Source organism: Bos mutus, chromosome 24 (assembly GCF_027580195.1).
Source record: "Bos mutus isolate GX-2022 chromosome 24, NWIPB_WYAK_1.1, whole genome shotgun sequence".
NCBI classification, from domain to species: Eukaryota; Metazoa; Chordata; class Mammalia; order Artiodactyla; family Bovidae; genus Bos; species Bos mutus.
Window position 1 is genome coordinate 32,518,863 of NC_091640.1, and position 21,178 is coordinate 32,540,040.

General features: G+C 41.7%; 1 protein-coding gene and 2 non-coding genes across 10 annotated transcripts in view; 2 read left to right on the forward strand and 1 right to left on the reverse strand.

Annotated features, from left to right (window-relative positions):
- OSBPL1A (oxysterol binding protein like 1A) overlaps positions 1-21,178 on the forward strand; it is a 230,981-nt gene that overhangs the window by 126,543 nt on the left and 83,260 nt on the right. For 7 of the 8 annotated variants that reach the window (XM_070361859.1, XM_070361857.1, XM_070361856.1 and 4 more), the window contains one exon: positions 14,352-14,514. The exons of the other annotated variant lie outside the window; for it this stretch is intronic. In XM_070361859.1, the coding sequence (XP_070217960.1) occupies positions 14,352-14,514 (163 nt within the window). The remainder of the gene's footprint in view (positions 1-14,351; positions 14,515-21,178) is intronic. 8 annotated transcript variants of the gene reach the window in all.
- TRNAC-GCA (transfer RNA cysteine (anticodon GCA)) lies at positions 849-921 on the reverse strand. The gene has a single exon. It is a non-coding gene; the product is annotated as a tRNA-Cys (tRNA).
- On the forward strand, positions 6,669-6,741 carry TRNAC-GCA (transfer RNA cysteine (anticodon GCA)). Its single transcript has one exon. It is a non-coding gene; the product is annotated as a tRNA-Cys (tRNA).

Consider the following 21,178-nt stretch of genomic DNA (forward strand, 5'->3'; position numbering starts at 1 on the left):
CATTTATATATATACACAATTTTTCCATAAAACATTTTTATTATTATTGAAAATATATCTTCTTTGATACATTTTTCCCTTAGAGGTTCATTTAAATAAAAAAACAAACCTAATTCTTGTAGTTCATTACTCTAACATGGTTTAGCCAAGACATGTTCAAAGCAGCTGTAATTTTCTATAGAGCAAATATCCAACACTAAATTGTTTTTCTAAATATCTTCAGCAGTTTTTTCTATCTTACAGCAGTATTTTCTGACATAGGAATATATCTGAATTTTTCATCACATTATCTTCTGTCTGCTGTTTTCTGTACTTTGAGAGTGTTTTCTTAAGTGATGTAGCTTTTTGTTTTTTCTATTAAAAACCATTAAAAGACTGCTAAATATTTGATTACATTTAGTGAAGAAATTTAAAGGCTAAAATTTCTGTATGTCTTATGATTGTAAGTAAACCTCCTCAGATTTCTTCAGTGGTATCTTCAGCTGCTGGATGCTCAGATTGTAAATGGTGAGAAAAATGTCATGACTTCATGTGCTTATTAGTTTTTATCTCAAGACATAATGCATGCACATGTGCTCAGTCACGTCTGACTCTTTGTGACCCTATAGACTGTAGCCCACTAAGCGGCTCTGTCCATGGGATTTCCCAGGTAAAAATACTGAGATAAGTTACCATTCCCTTCTTCAGGGCATCTTCCCGACCCAGGGATCAAAAGAAAGAAAGTGAAGTCGTTCAGTCATGGCCGACTATTTGCAGCCCCATGGACTGTAGCCCACCAGGCTCCTCCATCCATGGAATTTTCCAGGCAAGAGTACTGGAGTGGGTTGCCATTTCCTTCTCCAGGGGATCTTCCTGACCCAGGGATCGAACCTAGGTCTCCTGCATTGCAGGCAGACGCTTTACCGACTGAGCCACCAGGGAAGCCCAGGGATTGAACTGGGACTCTAACATCTCCTGCATTGGCAGGCAGGTTTTTTACCACAGGTGCTACCAATAACCCATGAATAGAGGGTGACCTGCACACATGCAGATTTCTAGGGGGTGTGTGTGTATATATATATCTCTACATACATCCATATTTTATATGGTCTTCTGGAGAACTGGCTTATTGTCATCTGATTATATGTGCTCTCTTTTGTTTTTTAATCAGGGTAGCTGACAAAGAGCTCCTGCTGGCAGTAGAAGCCTTTGCTCTATTCTCTTTGCTCCTTTTGTTACCATCATCAGTATTATCTTCAGTCTGGAGTTCTTTTGGCATGGTCTTGATGCTATGGTTGTATTTTGTGAATTAACTATAAATCTAGATAATACAGTCCATAAGTCCTTATAACCATGCTCTTATGAAGTGCAGTGTGCATCACGATACCCTGAAAGCAGCCGCTTCGGTCAGCCTCTGAGTGGGGTCACCACTCTTCCCTGAAGTTACTGGGCATCCTGCACTTGACCCTTGACCAGGTGATCCATGGAGATGCATGTGATGGCACCGTTGTCAGTCTTGTCTATATCGTATTTGTATATGTAACATACATTCTAACATTTTTTACAAAAGTAAATATAAAGGATTTTCTAATATTCGTATGTCTCATGGATAAACACACTCCACTTTGGAGACTGTAAGGGAAAGCAAATAAAGAGCCATTAAAAAGGTTAAAAGTAATGCTGAGTTTGCATTTTAAATAGGTGTACTGGGTAGGAGTGTGAAGCGGCTGTCTTTTCTCCTTCTGGACTATAAATTATCCAAGGATTCACCAATCTCTTCTTCTGCTTTGTATCCCTAGCCCTACCTTGAAATATAGTAGTACATGCCCAGCAAATATTTTTTAACTAAATTGGAATTCTCCTGAATTGGCAATTCTTCTTTGAAAATTAATTAATTTTTTGGCTGCACTGGTTCTTCCTTGCTGTGCATGGGCTTGCTCTGGTTGCCTCGAGTTGGGGCTACTCTTTAGTTGGGGTGTGCAGGCTTCTCACTGCGGTGGCTTCTCTTGTGGAGCACGGACTCTAGGTGCATGGGCTTCGGTAGTTGCAGCATGTGGGCTCAGTAGTTGTGGCTCGCAGACTTAAAGTTGCCTCATGAATATGGAATCTTCCTGGACCAGGGATTGAACCCATGTCCCCTGCATTGCAAGGCAGGTTCTTAACCACTGGACTACCAGCGAAGCCCCTAAACTGGCAGTTCTTATCCAGAAGTCACCTTAGAATACTTAGTGGTGCTTTTGAAAAAACACTACATGGCAGTTTCAAGTGTTAGGGGTTGTTCCAAATACCAAATTCTAGTTAGGAGGAAGGAAGCAGATAAGCAAGCAGAAAATAGGACTGTGCCCTTCCCTTTAAGGAGACCCGGTGAATTCCTTAAATTACTTCCATCTTGGCCAGAACTTAGTCATGTGGTCACAGCTGCCAGAAAGACTGAGCAATAGAGTTTAAGATGGTGTTCATTTTTGTTCAGTCGCTAAGCCGTGTTTGATTCTTTGTGACCCCATGGACTACAGCATGCCAAGCTTTCCTGACCTCCACTATCTCCTGGAGTTTGCTCAAACTCAAGTCCACTGAGTTGGTGATGCCATCCAACCATCTCATCCTCTGCCGCCACCTTCTTTTGCCCTCGGTCTTTCCCAGCATCAGGGTCTTTTCCAACAAGTTGGCCCTTTGCAGCAGGTGGCCAAAGAATTGGAGCTTCAGCAACAGCTCTTCCGATGAATATTCAGGGCTGATTTCCTTTAGGATTGACTGATATTGTTAATTAACCATGTTTCAACATAAAATAAAAAAATTTTTTAAGAAGATGCAGGGCAGTGAGTTCAGTTAACAAAGTGGGTTTCTTACTAAGGAAGAAGAGGACACTAGATATTGGGAGAAATCACAGTACATGGACCTTGTTCATTTTTTAAGTCTTGAGGCAGTAGGTTGGAGCTGAAACTGGGCCTTCTGATAAAAAACCAAGCCAGCTCTACAGCTGCTCTAGGTACACTCGTCATAGTGGAGAATCTTAGCTCTAAGCAGGTTAGGAACAGAAGAGATCTTTAAAAAAAAGAAACCCTTCTCCTGGAGGGTGTGGTTGCAGTCAGGTTCCTAGTCTGTGTAACAATCTCATCATTTTATAGTGATGTCATTCCTGACCGGAGTCCAAGGGATGGTTTTATAACAAATGCTTTGCTGTGGTCCAGGCAGCTCTGCTTGCCCTCCCTTATCTGTCTGGCCCATCAGTGTAGTAACCCCATCTACCCAGAAATGTGAGACCCTCTGGCAGTCATGTATGGATGTGAAAGTTGGACCGTAAAGAAGACTGAGTGCTGAAGAATAGATGCTTTCAAACTGTGGTACTCTACAAGACTCTTAAGAGTCCCTTTGACTGCAATGAGATCAAACCAGTCAATCCTAAAGGTAGTCAACCCTTATACATTCATTGGAAGGATTGATACTGAAGCTCCAATACTTTGGCCTCCTGATGCAAAGAGCTGACTCATTGGAAAAGACCTTGATGCTGGGAAAGATTGAGGGCAAAAGAAGAGGGCAGCAGAGGATGAGATGGTTGGATGGCACCACGACTCAGTGGACATGAGTTTGAGCAAACTCCGGGAGACAGTGAAGGACAGGGAAGCCTGGTGTGCTGCAGTCCATGGGGTTGCAACGAATTGGACATGACTGAGCAACTGAACAACTGCTTCTAAGACTGTTGATCGTGAATTGCTGTCAACAGTGTTACTGGGTGTTTTGGTTATTGGCAGTGCCATGAGTTGGAAAGCTTATGGGGTTCCAAGTTAAAAGATCTTGGTTTCAGTTTTTTATTCTTTTGCTAACCTTTGGCAAGTTACTTAAACTTTATCATCTTCAGTTTAAATATATATGCATTCCTCATAGTATTGTTAGGAAGATTTAATGAACTCTAACAGTGTGTAAAAGTGCCTTTTAAAAACTAAAATGTTATGCATGTACTTTATCAGTTGTTGACACAGTAACAGCCCTGTGTAAGCAGAACCACTGTTTACACAAATGCTTATGAAGTCCTTTTTTTTCTTTTTCTGGCTAGGTGAACTATTATACTGAAGTTAAGAATACACAGATTTTAAGAGACATTTTTGCTCACTTAAATGACTGGTTCTGGAATAAACTGTGAAAAATAATACTTCTTAATACTGGTTAAAGAGATTTTATGATAAAAGTCATTTTACATTTGGTCAGTCCCCATCTATTTCTCCTGGTACTGCACTCCTGAATTTTCTTCATTTTAAAATGCTATTTCAGCAGTTAACTGTTGAGCATGTCATAGGCAACCCATTCTGGGCACTTAGGGAATATAGTTATGAACAGGTATTTAATGGAGAATTTAAGAGACATGGTTAAAAGAATAGGCCTTTTAAAATTCCAGAACTTGTATTGAGTAGGTTGATTTGGAATTTTACCATTTTCATATAGCCAACAATGATTTTTGATATTACACTGAATTTGTTTGCAGTGCATTTAATACATGCCATTACATGGCAGTTTAACATCCTGTTCTGTAATTTACATGATACATAAAAACCTTCTGAAATTTTTAATACACTATAATCTAGAATAATTTGGAGATTATACATTGATGTGGTGCTTTTAGGAATGTAATTCTATAAGTGCTAACTTCTGGAATGTAAAATGTTCTTAGTTATGGAAAGTACTGGTTATTGTAGTTCCTTATGTGACTGTTACAGTTTCAACTGACTCAGCTTTGCAATTGAAAGAGAAAATTACTATGAGATCTTACTTGTACCGAGTTATTTTAAATGCCAGAACTATTGACCAAGGGAGTGAAGTTCATGTGTATTGAATGTGCTGTTGGTGGCATACCATGCAGTGAATGGTACTTTTGTTTCAGAAGACATTTTTCTTTTTTGCTTCTTTTTTTTAAAAAAAAAAACATGTAAAACCTCAACTTAGACATATTGTCATTTGTCTATAGCATTATTCTCCCATTGGTTTTATTTTTATGAGAGGTTATTTTTAAAATCAATCTGACAAAAATAACTATCAAATATTCTGGGTTTATATTGATTCAAGTATCTTAAGCCCTTGCTTTTAAAACTCATCTATGTACTACATTGCTTGAGTGACTATTTACTGGGCTCTGTCCTACATGTAGGACTACACAGTTATTGCACAATTCCTCCTTGATTTAAAATGTCTGAAGATACATTTGAGAGTAATGGATTTAACAGATGATTAGCAATTACCAAGCTCCACTGCAGTCATTTTACTTAGAGCTGTATCAGTAAGTCAACAAGCAGATAACACCCTCTCCTTCATTCCCAAGACAGAGCTGAAGGGCAAAGAAGTATAGAGGCAATTCCCAGCAGGGTTTCCTTTCCTGTTGGCTGGAGCCAGATTGAGGAACATGGTAGTGCCAGTAAGAATGGAGTATGTAACAGTGCCAGGAGCAAGCCATGGTCTCCTATAAGCAAAGGGAAAATGCAGGAACAGCTGCTTTGTGTTGGGTTGACCAGATTAGTGTGAATGAGGCTTTGGAGGGCCTTGGATCTGATCTCCTTTGAAATCTCAGGGTGTACTTTTCAGTGCTGTGTGTAAGGCACATGCTGGGACCTACTGGTTAAAAACCTCTTTGTTTCCTGTTCTCTCTAGTTCTTACGTGCACCAAGGCAAAAGGAGCCACTGAAAGAACACTTGGGTACACATACCTACCTGTCTGCCTCTGGACACATGTTGTTTAGTCTCTTAGCCGTGTCCAGCTCTTTTACGACCTCATGGACCATAGCCCACCAGGCTCCTCTGTGGGATTTCCCAGGCCAGAATACTGGAGTGGGTTGCCATTTCCTTCTCCAAGGGATCTTCCCGACCCAGGGGTCAAACCCGCATCTCCTGCATTGCAGGTGGATTCTTTGCTGCTGAGCCACTGGGGAAACCTGCGTCTGGACACATACATGCTGCTTTTTTCTCCTCCAGCTAAGGGTGAGATGTCTTGTCTTAGTGAAGGCCAATTGTACTCGTATGGATTAGATCCCATCCTTTTTTGCAAACTCAGAAACATTATTCTAGCAGTTCTCTCCTTTGACTCCTATATCATTAATTTCCCCTTTGTTGACTCTTCCCCATAGATGTAGAAACACGCTGGCATATATTTCATAATAAAGCCTTATTGACCCTCACCCCCTTTCAGCAATTGCCCCAATTCTCTCCTTTCCTTTCTAGCAGAAAGAATGGGCCATACTTGCCTTTTCCAAGTCTCCTCTCATTTCTTCTGACTCCTGTGAAGCCTTTGTCTTCAGCATTCTCTCACTGTTCTGCTAAACCTGTCCTTGTCAAGGTCACCATTGACTTCCTCATCATCAAATCCAGAGGGCTTTTCTTAGTCCTCATGTTATTTGATCTGTCATCAGTGTTCAACATAATCACTTGTTCCCCCTTCTAGTACTTTGTTTAGGCTTCTAGAATTAGCACACACTCCTGAGTTTTCTTCAGTCAACCCCCCACCTTCCACCTTTTTTTGTGTGTTTCCTTTGCTGGTTCTTTCTTGTCTCTCCTATCAGAGGGAAATCTCAGTCCTTAGATTTCTTCCTTTGCCTGTCTCACTTTCTCCCTTAGTGATTCTATCTAGTTTTACAGCTTAAAACATAATCTATTTGCGAAGGACTCTCAGATTGTATCTCCAGCCTGGAATTTGTCCCTGAAGACCTGCTTCCCTGGTGGCTCAGTCGGTAAAGCATCTGCCTGCAATGCAGGAGACCTAGGTTCGATCCCTGGGTCAGGAAGATCCCCTGGAGAAGGAAATGGCAACCCACTCCAGTACTCTTGCCTGGAAAATTCCATGGATGGAGGAGCCTGGTGGGCTACAGTCCATGGGGCGGCAAAGAGTTGGACACGACTGAGTGATTTCTTTCTTTCTTTCACTTATCTACATGACATCTGCACTTGAACACCTGATGATACCTCCCACTTACCATGTATGAGTTCCTGCTTGTTCCAAGTCCTTCCTGTAGTCTTCCTGCATTGGGTCACGATGACTCTGTCTTTAACTATGGAGTCATCCTTGACTCTTTTCTCGCATCCTGTAGACCTGCCTTCAGAATATATGCAGAATCTGACTACTATTCATCACCTCCATTGCTATTATCCATCTCTTACTGGGATTGTCCCAGTAGCCTCTTAGAGATCTTTTTAATTCTAATTTGCCCTCCCCTCCAGGTCTCTTATTCAGCTTTTATCAGTCAAAGAAATTGTGTTAAGGTGTAAATCAAATAACATTACTCCTCTGCTCAAAGCTGTCCAATGGCTGCTCTTGTCAGTCAGAGTCAAAGCCAAAGTTCTTATATTAATCTGTAAGGTCTGTGGTCTTCCTGGGTAGCTCAGCTGATAAAGAATCCTCCTGCAATGCAGGAGACCCCGGTTCGATTCCTGGGGCAGGAAGATCCACTGGAGAAGGAATAGGCTACCCACTCCAGTGTTCTTGGGCTTCCCTGGTGGCTCAGATGGTAAAGAATCCACCTGCAATGCGGAGACCTGGGTTTGATCCCTGGGTTGGGAAGTTCCCCTGGAGAAGGGATAGGCTACCCACTCCAGTGTTCTTGCCTGGAGAATCCCCCTGGACAGAGGAGCCTGGTGGGCTACAGTCCATGGGGTCGCAGAGAGTCAGACACGACTGAGCAACTAAGCACAGCACAGCAGGCTCTGTGCAGTCCCCCTCCCCCCACACACCTTCCTTCCATATACTCCCTCATCTGAATCTCCTCCCATCAGACAAATCTGCTTGGCTACTGAGGCGTCTTTATTTTTAAATGTCTTTCTTAGTAAGAGGAAAACTGGGGCGGGCAGGGGAAGGGGGGGAAAAGGCTTGAGAAACAAGAAAATTTGTGCAGTTGGAGAGGCATTGGTGAGATGGCGTAGAAGCAGGGCTTGAGAGTCAATGAAAACCCTAATGTGTGCAAGGGCATTTTGTAAATCTATAAATCAAAGTGTGTGCCTACCATCCAGTCTTGAAGACGTGTTTCCATACTTGATCATGCCTGGGACATGAGATCAAATCTTATTTTTCCTGAACTGAGAGCATGATTCAGCCTAGCTGTGAACCTAGATAACCTCTGCTTGTGTTCACATGAGAGCGCTGTGCCTCCCACCTCCAGTAACGCTATCATCTTCTACAAGCAGAAGAGCCTTTGTTGTTGTTGTTCAGTTAAGTCTTGTCCGACTTGTGACCTCATGGACTGTAGCCCACCAGGCTCCTCTGTCCATGGGATTTCCCAGGCAAGAATATTGGAGTGAGTTGCCATTTCCTACTCGAGGGGATCTTCCCGATGCAGAGATAGAATCTGTGTCTTCTGCATAGGCAGGTGGATTTTTTTTTTTTTTTTTACCACTGAGCCTCCAAGGGAGGCCGGCAGAGCCCTTACCCAGCTGTAAAGGACCAGACCCACTTTTCAACAGCAATGTGGCAACAGCAGAGAAAAGTCAGCATATCATTGGTCCTCTAACCACAGAAATAAGTCTTAATGTAATTCTTTATCTAAGAGGTAAAATTAGATGTTTTTGGATTTAAGATGTATTTCAGTCTGAAGCCAGTATGTTCTGTTATAGCCATACATCCAGTAATAAGAAATGAGAAAGGCTGATGCTGAAAAAAGAAGATCTCAATAAAGGACAGAAATGGTAGGAACCTAACAGAAGCAGAAGATATTAAGAAGAGGTGGCAAGAATACACAGAAGAACTGTACAAAAAAGATCTTCATGACCCGCTTAATCACGATGGTGTGATCACTCACCTAGAGCCAGGATGTGAAGTCAAATGGGCCTTAGGAAGCATCACTACAAACAAAGCTAGTGGAGGTGATGGAATTCCAGGTGAGCTATTTCAAATCCTGAAAGATGATGCTGTGAAAGTGCTGCACTCAATATGTCAGCAAATTTGGAAAACTCAGCAGTGGCCACAGGACTGGAAGAGGTCAGTTTTCATTCCAATCCCAAAGAAAGGCAATGCCAAAGAATGCTCAAACTACGGCACAATTGCACTCATCTCATATTCTAGTGAAGTAATGCTCAAAATTCTCCAAGCCAGGCTTCAGCAATACGTGAACCGTGAACTTGCACATGTTCAAGCTGGTTTTAGAAAAGGCAGAGGAACCAGAGATCAAATTGCCAGTATCCGCTGGATCATGGAAAAAGCAAGAGAGTACCAGAAAAACATCTATTTCTGCTTTCTTGACTATGCCAAAGCCTTTGACTGTGTGGATCACAATAAACTGTGGAAAATTCTGAAAGAGATGGGAATACCAGACCACCTGACCTGCCTCTTGAGAAACCTGTATACAGGTCAGGAAGCAACAGTTAGAACTGGACATGGAACAACAGACTGTTTCCAAACAGGAAAGGGAGTACGTCAAGGCTGTATATTGTCACCCTGTTTATTTAACTTATATGCAGAGTACATCATAGAAATGCTGGGCTGGAGGAAGCACAGGCTGGAATCAAGATTGCCAGGAGAAATATCAATAACCTCAGATATGCAGATGACACCACCCTTATGGCAGAAAGTGAAGAACTAAAGAGCCTCTTGATGAAAGTGAAAGTGGAGAGAGAAAAAGTTGGCTTAAAGCTCAACATTCAGAAAACTAAGATCATGGCATCTGGTCCCATCACTTCATGGCAAATAGATGGGAACCAGTGGAAACAGTGGCTGACTTTATTTTTTGGGGCTCCAAAATCACTGCAGATGGTGATTGCAGCCATGAACTTAAAAGACACTTACTCCTTGGAAGGAAAGTTATGACCAACCCAGACAGCATATTGCAAAGCAGAGACATTACTTTGTCAACAAAGGGCTGTCTAGTCAAGGCTATGGTTTTTCCAGTGGTCATGTATGGATGTGAGAGTTGGACTGTGAAGAAGGCTGAGCGCCGAAGAATTGGTGCTTTTGAACTGTGGTGTTGGAGAAGACTCTTGAGAGTCCCTTGGACTGCAAGGAGATCTAACCAGTCCATCCTAGAGGAAAGCAGTCATGAGTATTCATTGGAAGGACTGATGCTGAAGCTGAAACTCCAATACTTTGGCCTCCTGATGTGAAGAGCTGACTCATTTGAAAAGACCCTGATGCTGGGAAAGATTGAGGGCAGGAGGAGAAGGGGATGACAGAGGATGAGATGGTTGGATGGCATCACCAACTCGATGGACATGGGTTTGGGTGAATTCTGGGAGTTGATGATGGACAGGGGGGCCTGGCGTGCTGAGATTCATGGGGTTGCAAAGAGTTGGACACAACTGAGTGACTGAACTGACTGACTGATGCTGTTAATTGACTGGGGTGTAGCTGGTTGAAAGAGCTTTACTAGATTGATCAACAGGGCCAGTATGTCACCTAACCTGTAATTGGATAATTGGACATGGTGTTCTCTGAATACTAATCATTTACTCCCACTTAGTGGTGTGTCTTGCCAGATTTAATCATTGCCTCTGCCTGACTTAACCTCTTGGGAACATAAAATAGCAGGGTGCTTTATAGAAGGAGAAGAAGAAGAGAAGTCGCTCAGTCGTGTCCGACTCTTTGCAGCCCCATGGACTGTAGCCCACCAGGCTCCTCGGTCCATGGGATTTTCCAGGTGTGAATACTGGAGTGGGTTGCCATTTCCTTCTCCAGGGGATCTTCCCGACCCAGGTATCGAACCCAGGTCTCCCGCATTGTAGGCAGACACTTTACCGTCCAAGCTACCAGGGAAGCCATAGAAGGAGAAAGTTGATAAAACGTACATTGGCCAGCACCAAGCTTTTTAAAACTCTGAATTCTTTTGTTGGCATCCATTCACTGATGGAGTGAAGAACACTTTGCAAGTATTCATTGTGAATTTCTTCTGCCAGCATGAAATTGAGTAAGATGAAAGGGGGATTGTGTTAAAGTGATTCTGGAGATTATTGGAAAGGCTTGAACGTGCATTAGTCTGAAGGAGCTATAGACGCAGAGCGATGTGTCTACTAATAGTTAATAATAATGTGTAACTATTAAATGTGATGATTCAGTCCTTAAATGTTTCTAATAAAAAGTTTGACATTTATGTTTACTTGGTTTTATGTTGATTTCTGTTGTGGCAAAGTGGCTGAGGGCGTGAATTTTATGTGAAATTTGAAAAAGAAAATGTCCATATGCTGGAAATGGTCTAATTATAAGCACATGTTGGGTTTTACTAATTTTGTGAAGATATCTGTTGTTTGAACAGTAATAGGGTAGTTGTCCTTTGAGTCATCCGTGTGCGAGTACTGATACACATGAAGGTGAAGAGCAGCACTTAGCACTGCAGAGAGGACTGCATGCGGGTACTGTTTCTCTCACACCACAGTTGCTAAACTAGCAAATGAGAGTTTGGAGACAGACTTGGAAAGTAAGATGAGGTTTTTATGAAGTTACGCTCTGCATAGCTTGATGAGTAGTTTACACTATCCCTGCAGTGTTTCTGAAATACTGAGACGACAGCGGGCTTAGAATTGGGTTGTTCCAGCTGACTGTTCCAGCTGATTGATCTGATGGACCAAAAAGCATCCATGCCAGGGAAGTATGTGCTTAGGTGCTTCTTTGCAGCTCTTCACTAGCACAGTTTCTATGCTACACACACCTGCTCTCTCAGCTGCATCACTTTTCCGGATGGGGAGGTGTTGCCATTCAGCAGGAAGTTTGAGAGTAACATGCCTTCAGTATCGCAGACCCCGTTAGACTTGAAACTAATACACGTGTCCTCAGATCAGCTGACAGATAACAGCAAGGTGAGGTCCAGTCTGTCATCAGAGCCTCTGCTCCCCCTTTTGTTTCCACCCCCTTTCCCTCCTTCTCTGAGAACAGATGTTGAGGCAGCAGGATACAGGGATGCTTACTTTTCATGGATAAAAAGATCAGGATTTTGAGTACAATCTTGTTGGGAGAACTTGATATTTTGGAGCCTCAATCATTTATTTTGCCCCTTTTCTGAAATCTAGGGATTGAGTTTAGGTATTTAAACTTAACATATATGTTTTATAGCAGTGAAACCAATTTTTTTTCAGTAACTGTAGTAGTTACCCCCTTTATCCTTGGGCAAGGGTTTATCCTTTATCCAAGACCCCCAGTGGATGCCTGAAACTGGATTTACTGAACAATATGTATATGTACTGTTTTTTCCTATACATATGATTACATACATAATCATATACCTGTGATTAAGTTTAACTTATAAAGTAGGCACCATAAAAGACTAACAATAAAATTAATAAACTAGAATTTACATATTTTTTACCCAAAAGAGGTAACTTAGTTGATTCTTATGTAGAACAGTTGGAGAAGGAAATGGCAACCCACTCCAGTATCCTTGCCTGGAAAATCCTCATGGACAGAGGAGCCTGGTGGGCTGCAGTCATGGGGTCGCAGAGTCAGGCACGACTGAGTGACTAACACTTTTTAAAACACTATGTAGAACAGTACAGTGTCAACAGCGCATTTGCATTTTGATACTTGAGCAGCTAAAAAAAAAAACAAACCTAAGCTTAATGAAAGAGGAGTGGATGGGGTGAAAGAGTTTGAATCTGCATTGGCGTATTTTGGATTCTACAGCAGTGCTGATGTTTTTCCATCTAAAGAAGTGTTCATTTTGGATATTATGATGAATTCTGTAGTCCTTGTTTATAGATAAATGAATTGTCTGACTGGTTAAGTGGAGGAAAAACAGCTTTTTTTTTTTTTAAGGTTGATTTCAGCTATACCAAGAGTATTTCCTCCTTGGATATAAAATTTTAGATTCTAGGAACATTTGCATGTATTTTTCAGTTTCTTAAAAATTATAATTATATACCTATTTACTTTTTCCTGTTTTCTGGGTCTTCTCTGCACATTATTGCTTACCACTTATTGCTGTTTATATTTCATTATTGTAATTCTAATAATAAGCACGTTCCTATAATGATAATAAATACTAAGGTACCCGAGGACTGGAGCTGTTCCCAAAATAATGAGGGTTTAATGCTGTTTTTATTACACACTTAGCATTTTATGGTAGGGCTATGTTGTAAGTCATATCCGGGATTCTTGGAGCATTGTCCCTATACGTGTGACTGTGGAGTCAGAATGTGGAGGAAGATGCTGTGTCCTTGGGCACCACAGAAGGAGACTGAGAGAAAGGCCAGGAAGTGGGAGTGGAGTTCAGCAGATCGCAGCTGGGAGCCCTGGGGAGAGGTCACCAGGGTGAAGACCCAGGGGCAGGCGTTTTGACTGGAGAGGGGTTCAGAGGTCACCCCATCTCATGCTCCTCGAACTGTTGGAACAGTCCCTGGCTTTGGGCCTGGAGGGGAAAGTCCAAGAGGCTCCCCATCCGGACCCAGCGTCCTATGCACTGCTGCTTCCTGAAACATTGGATTTCATGCATTGAGATTTGAGAAATAGGTTGTGCTGTTGAATTTTTTTTTTTTTTTTTTTTTTGAAGACCACTGAGTTGAAGCCACCGATGAGACTCTTCCCTGGCAGTAGAATCCTGATTTTATAGGTGAAGAAACAGGCATAAGAGAAATCTGAGATTAGGTGGATCCCAGCTCTTCCAACTAAAGACCCACGTGGCCCCTAGAAGTTGAGGGAGTTGATGGAGTAGCTGTGATTTTCAGAGTTTTCATACAAGAGTGGATGAAACTGTTCATACCGAATCTGGTACCTGCTATTTTATATGAGAATTAGACTACTTAAACTTTAGAAGGCTTTAATTAACTTCAAATTCAGAAGCTCTTGAATTAGATAGGAAGAACAGATTATATCATCAAAGGAGTATGACTTTGCCTTCTCTATAATCTTTTATTTATTTATATTTGTTCACTAAACTCAAGGTAAAATATGGAACCAGAATCAAAATCTGGATTGGAAAATGGTAATTAAAACATCATTACCTAGCCTCTTGTTTCTCTTTATTTGATATACCAACTCTTTTGAGAGTAAACCGGAGGATTATGTCTTAATCTTTGATGTGGTTCACATTTTAATATTTACAACAGTTTTAATTCTTTATTTTGTTCAAAAGCTGGCTTAATTTGATTAATGTTGAATGAAATACTCTCTATTTAAAATAATTTTTTAATATGATTTTCAAATTGACTGATGTCTTTCTACTAGGGTCCTGATCATTTGGGCTGAATTTGTTTGCTTTTTCTTAATATATTTGCATTGGCTGGAGGTGTTTTGAAAAAAGTCCCCATGGGAAGAACAAAATTAGCTTAGTAATTTTGCTCATTCAAGCGTGCATATGTAGCACCACCGTCTTCATTCCTGATGTTGCAATTGAACTGGGTCTAAAAGCAAGTTATTTTCACATCCTTTTGAGTAAGTCTGTCTCTCCTGTCACTCTGAAGTCTTTTTTGTATTATCTGTTTTCTTCTAGGTGAGGAATTTTAAATTGGAACAGGAACAAGAAAAAAACAAAATTTTATCAGAAGCGCTGGCGACTCTAGCCACTGAACACCACGAATTAGAGCAGTCTCTGGTTAAAGGTTCCCCGCCTCTGAGCATCTTTAGTGAGGACGAGTTCTATGATGCACTGTCAGGTAATTCTAGAACCCCGCCATCTGGGGCTTTGGTAATTCACAGTTGACCACCTAAATGTCGTCTTAGGGTAGATGGCACTTTGAGTTCCCTGGAGTAAACAGATGGAAATGTATTGCTACAGCTCCCCAATGACCTACTTTTTGTGTGATGTTTTTAAGGCAGGAGCCCGAAAGTTTGAAACAGAAGTCATCACTGAGTCTGCCTTTTTGACAGCCTGTGCTCTGCTAGGGCCAGAGGGCTGCGAATCTGGTTTATTGTTTTATTCTGTTAAATACCTCCTGGTACAAGGTGCTTATTACCTGTTAAAGGACAGAGAGGTGGATAGTTTATATCTCAGAGAGGTCTAAGAGTAAAGGACACAGATAAGAAGAATTGGTTACAATATGGTATGCTGTGTGCCGAAGGGAGAGGTGAGGGAGAGGTGAGGCCACGGTGTACCCGGAACAGAGAAAAGGAAGAACCTCACTTGGCCTCAGAGCAGTGCAGCACACTGGCAGCGGGCAGGGGCTTCAGAGCCAGATCCTCTGAATTGAAATCCTGCTTCTGACACTGGTGTGACCTTGGGCAAGTCCCATGACCTCTCTGGACCTCAGGTTTTACATGTTTAAAATGGGGATAATTACAGTTTCCATTGCAGTGGGTTGAGTCGGGATTAAATGAATTCGTATGTTCAGTAGTGCCTGACAGGTACCAGATATTCAAAAAATGGGCGATGTATGTGGAGGGGTGAGAATGACTTTCAAGAGGAGGTACTGCTGAGTAGTTTTGACTTTTTATGAATTTCCTTTAGAATTTGAGGTGGATGTGGGCGGACTCATGGAAGGAATCATGGAGGGGATGGCTGGAGATGATTGAGACTGAGAACAATTCTTTTATGTTAGGAAATTAAGTGCTTATGTATAGATGAACATGTACAATTTCTGGGTCTCACAGAACTTGATGGTGGAAGCAGGAGATCTCAGTGGGTTTGGAGTTAAAGGGTCACATTTGTAATAGGAAACTAAAGGAAGCACAGTGAGAGGTCACAGAAGTGGGAACTACAGAAAGTTTGGTTAGGGAAGTTAAAGTGCTGTGATGATATAGGACAAGGAAAATGATGTTGGCGGACTTAATAGAGAAGAGGTGCATTACAGAAGATCAGCAGAGCACACAGGAACATTAATTTTAGAAGTGTGACATGATCAAAAGATGGGGGAAAGCTAATTCTAACAACCAGATTGGAGAATATTAGAGAAAGGATTGTAATGACTACGATGATGGCTATTAGATGGGGGTATTTGTGAAAATAGTGATTCAAATTGGGAAGAGAAAGTAGAAATCAGATTTGAAAGCAGTGGAATGAGTGGCGGGGTTAAAGGAGGCTTTTAGCCTGATTGGGGGAAGGGGGAGAGGTCACTAAGGCTGCTGACATGTCTTCCCGTCTGTCCTCTGCCACATCCTGTCCTGTTATTCCCTGTCCTTCTGTTCGGACATCCAGAAAGAGATGTGAATGTAAAAGAACCTAGATGCTTCATCTGCTCATCATTGATAATCTTTTTTTTAATATATATATATTTTATTGAAATATAGTTGACTTACAATGTTTCAGTTGCACAGTTAAGTGATTCAGTTATACATATACACATATATTATTTTTGAAATTATTTTCCTATGGGTTATCACAAGATATTGACTGTAGTTCCTTCTGCTATACAGTAAACCTTGTTGTTTGTTGCATTCGTCATTGATGTCTTTAAAAAAAATTTAGTTTTTAAGAAAAAACTTGTTATAAACAGTTTAAGAGAGAAGTACTTATAGTCTCCAGTGAAATTTTCCCTTCATCCCTCATCCTGATTGCACACTTCTCAGGGGTTCTTGTTAACAGCTTGATACATTCTCTTGCAGACCTTTTTAAAGCAATCCCATGTATATGTGCCTGTGTATCTATGCTGCTGTTTTTTTTTAAATCATGAGTGGAAGTAGCTGTGTAATTGTCCTGGGTCTGCTTTTCATGTCACAATGTATCTTGGAAATATACACCAGTATATTTCCCACCAGCACTACAACTCTAGCTCATTCTTGTTAAAGGTTCCATGAAAGTCAGTGATACGGTTGAGCAGAATTTTCTGTCATTCTCTGCTTGATAGACACTTAGGGGCTTCTTTCATCTTTCTGCTTCCCGGGTGTATTTTAACATTTATTTCCATAGTCGTCTCCTCGGGGAGAAGGAGATAAAAAGAACTACAGTCTCTCGGTCAGGATTGGAAAATGACTTTCCTCTCAAGTGCCAGTTCAGGTCTGTTTGCAGGACCTGCCTCTTGCTGGGTTGCTGTGTTGAGAAGGATCCCGGCGTGGAGTCAGTGCCCCGCTGAGTCAGCGCGCTCCACGTGGCTGGAGGAGATGAGGGAGAGGGACTGTTGCCCTGAGTGACTGTTGCCCTGAGTGACCCACCTGAGTTTTACTACATTTGCCTGAACGTAGTAGCCTTTCTTGGGCCACTCCTACTTCCTGCCGCAAATCTTGGGAATCCCTTGGTGCAATGGAGAACTCTATTAGAATTACAAGTCGGCTACCCAGGGTTGGAAGTCTTGCCCTGCTGGTGACCCAGCCACGTAATTCACGGAGATCATAAAAGCTGTCATTTGGGAATGACTTCATCTTCTCACTGTAATCTACACATTAACCTTCATTCCCACTTCCTCTTTCTCTTCTGTTACAAAAGAAGTGTTCCCTTTTAATTAAAGCCATTTCCTCCTGATTCATTCTGGTACCCATCTCCTCGTGTCTCCTCCAGAACTTTGGTTTAGTTATTTTTTCACCTACAGTTTCTTTTTTTTTCCCCCTCTATTTTTTTTCTTCAAGTTTTATTGAAATAATTGACCTACAGCCCCGTCAGTTTAAGGTGTACAGCATAATGATGGGGCTTAAATCATGAAATGTTTATCACAAGTTTAGGGGAACATCCATCATCTCATAAGGTACAAAATTAAAGAGATAGAAAAAAAGTTTTTTCCTTGTGATGAGACTTCTAAGGATTTACTCTTAACTTCATGTATAACATACAGTGGTGTTCATTTTATTTATCCTGATCTATGTCACATCCTTAGTACTTAGTTATCTTATAACCAGAAGTTTGTACCTCTTGAACCTCCTTTCATCTATTTTCCCTTCCCTTTCTCTGCACCTCCAGTAACCAAAAATCTGAGCTTTTTCTGTGGGTTTATGAGCTTATTTGCTCTTGAAGTATGATTGACCCACACCACTGTGTTAGTTCCTGTTGCCCACCCAGGGACGCCCTTCCCTGCTATTTGGGCTTCCCTGGTGGGTCTGACAGTAAAGAATATGCCCACAATGTGGGAGACCCAGGTTCGATCCGTGGGTTAGGAAGATCCCCTGGAGAAAGGAACGGCAACCCACTCCAGAATTCTTGCCTGGGAAATCCCATGGACAGAGGAGCCTGGCAGTCTACTATCCTTGGAGTCGCAGAGAATTGGACATGACTGAGCGACTAACACTTACTTACACAACATAGTGATTCGATATTTCTGCACATTTTTAAATGGTCAGCTTAAGTCTAGACATGTGAAAGTTTATACCTCTTCATCTCCTTCACCTGTTTCTTTGAATATCACATTATCTTAAATACTAACTTAGAATTCCTATAATAGTTTCCCATTGCTGTCAGAAGAAATTAGCATAAATGTAGTGGCTTAATGCAGATTTATTCTCTCAGCTCTGGAGGTCAGAAGTCCTGTAATCAAGGTGTTGGCAGGTCTGTGTTCCCCTAGAGGCTGTAGAGAGAATCTGCCTCCTTGCATTTCCAGCTTCTAGAGACCACCTGCATTCCTTGGCACGAGGCCCCATCCTCCCATCTTCAAAGCCAGCAAGTTGACTTCTTTCAATCTCTCTGACCTTCCTCCCTTCCTTTTATAAAGACCATAGCAATCAAAACGGACCCATCCAGATAACCCAGGACAACCTCCCCAAGTCAAGGTCCTTAACTCAGTCACACCTGCAGAGTCCTTTTACAATGGAAGGTGACCCATCCACAGGTTCCAGAGACTAGGAGGGACAGTTGTTCTGACTACCACAGTTCCGGAATTTGTTTCTCCAGCCCTGACCTCTTGTGAGATATGTATATACACTCAGTTGTTAGCTGGATAAATAAAAGATGGATTCTTGATCTTCCTCCTAGGTCCTTTTCCTCCTTGAATTTGCTTAATTTTAGTAAATGGTTCCTCTTTCATCCCCTAAAGTTGTAAATCTGGGAGATTCATGGCATTCACATGCCCCCTCCAAGAAACACAGGCCAGGACCCATCCATTATGCCCTTCCATCATACCTTCAATCCATCTGTGTTCTGTTATTGCAAGGTGATCATTAAAGGTGTAGGTGCTGCTGCTGGAAGACTGTTGATAAATGGTGGTTCTACCAATTCCTGTAGTCTTTGGAAAATGACTTCACTTTCCTGTGCTTCATTTCTTCATCTGCAAGTGGGTCATAGGATTATCGGAGGGAATAAACAGCTCATGTGTGTACTGTAAGCAGTGCCTGGCACCCTGAGGGGCTCCCCGCCGTCACTCACAGCATCATCACCTGCGCTGCACCTGCTCTTGTCCAGCCTCTTAACTGATGGCTGTGCTTCCCGCCTTGCCCTCTTGACTTTCACTCTGTACATACCACCCACACTGATGCTTTATAGACTGTCACGGCATCATGTTCCCCTGCCGGGAATCCTTCAGTGGCTCTTCACTGCACCTGGAATAAAATCCAGACTCCCTAACGGGCCTTCCAGGCTCCCGACGTGACCCCCACCCTGCCCGTCCCTTGTTCGTTCCAGCCGCACCGGGCATCTTCCATCCTCACCACGCACCCGTGACAGAGGCTGTTGGGTGGGAGGTAAACGAAAACAGGAACAAGTATACAAACCTGCATTTCACGTAATTTCTGAATCAGAATGATAGATTAAATCAAGCCTACCTTAATGTTTAAAAGAAATGAGAAAAGCGTTTTTAAAGCTGCTACTTTTAAAATATTTCTAAATAATTTTCAGTAAATGCTTAGTTTGCTTTTTAAAAGTCAGTCACAACTTGTTACTTCCTTTAAAATTAAATCCATGTGACTTCCTGTTTTCCCTTTAAATTTTTTCAGATAAGCAGGGTCAGTGAAAATGTAATACAGTAGGTGAGACAAACCTTGATATAAGCCTACAGGGTATTTTTTCCAACCCCATGTGGGTCTTTTAATTATTTAAATTTTTTTCCAGTATGCTCAGTGACTTAAAATTTCAGCAGATCCCATACGGCAAACATTCTTTCTCACAAATTGGGTTGAATTCCATTCTATAACAGATGAGAAGGCGTTAAACCTAATGAAGCATCACATCCTGTCTTCATTGTGTGTCTGTCTGTAAGGAATGAAATGGTTGAGTGAAATTTCTGATATTACTACCTGTAAGTGAACACTTCCTGGGAAGAGGGCTAACATTCATATGTATTAAAGGATTTAATGAGAAACTAGAGAGTAGTTCTGTAGAAAAATTCTATTCTGCAAGTAGAATACAGAAATTATACTATGTAGTAGGTTCCACTTTAGGGAAGAATGAAGCAGCTCCTTCTCCATGTTCCTGCTATCTTTCTGCTCTTTCCATTTCACTCCCTTCTCCTGCCAAAACTCTCAAATGTCTCTAAATGATCAATATCTCCTCTTCTGGGTAGCTTTTCCCACCCCCTCAGGCACGGTTAGTGTTTCATCTTTCGTGTTTCTTCCCTTTACATTTCTTTCAGGGCCCTTTGGCTGTATTGTGCCCGTCTCTTTTCAGTGCTAGTACTTGTGTGCTCAGTTGCTTCAGTCATATCTGACTCTTTGCAACCCTGTGGACCATAGCCTGCCAGGCTCCTCTGTCCATGGGATTCTCCAGGCAAGAATACGGGAGTGGGTTGCCATGCCCTCCTCCAGGGAATCTTCCCAACCTAGGGATCAAACCCGAGTCTCTAATGTCTCCTGCATTGGCAGGCAGGTTCTTTACCACTAGCACCACCTGGGGAGCCCATCTGATGGGAGACACCCTGTCTATTTATATTTCTGAAGTACTTAGCATAGACTAAATTGCTCTCTAAACGTTTATTAAGTGCAGGTTGTTGAACAAATGTCATTGATATTTCTGTCCTCCCTAAAAATATATTGGTTTTCAATCAAGAGCACAAAAGAATCCATAACACTTGCTAATTTCATGCGGCCTGCATGCTCCACTTTGGATACTGTGTGGAACAGGAAGGGTAGGTGACAGAGGGCGTGAACTCGGATGAGATGTTATTTAAAAGGTAAAATCTGTTCTCCAGGAATTTACCATCATGTGGGAGCTAAGAGACTGGCTCTTAGAGAGAGGGGTGAATGAAAAAGTAGCTAAGGGGGAGAAAATTTAAGGTGCTTGACCTTATGAATCGCTAGTGAAGGCGTTATTTTTGAAATGTTTCTTAACTAGTTAAATAACTTCATGGCTCTTGCTCTTTAGTACTGGTCTGAGATAGCAGTTGCACAAAAATTTCTGCCTTTTGAGTTTTAAAACTTCAAAATTTATTGTTTTTCTTACTGTCTGTTCGCTTTCCTTTTTAGAAACATGTTGAGATCAGTTGTGCAAAAAAGGCTTTCTTACTTAAACTGTTAATGCTATTTTGGTCAAAT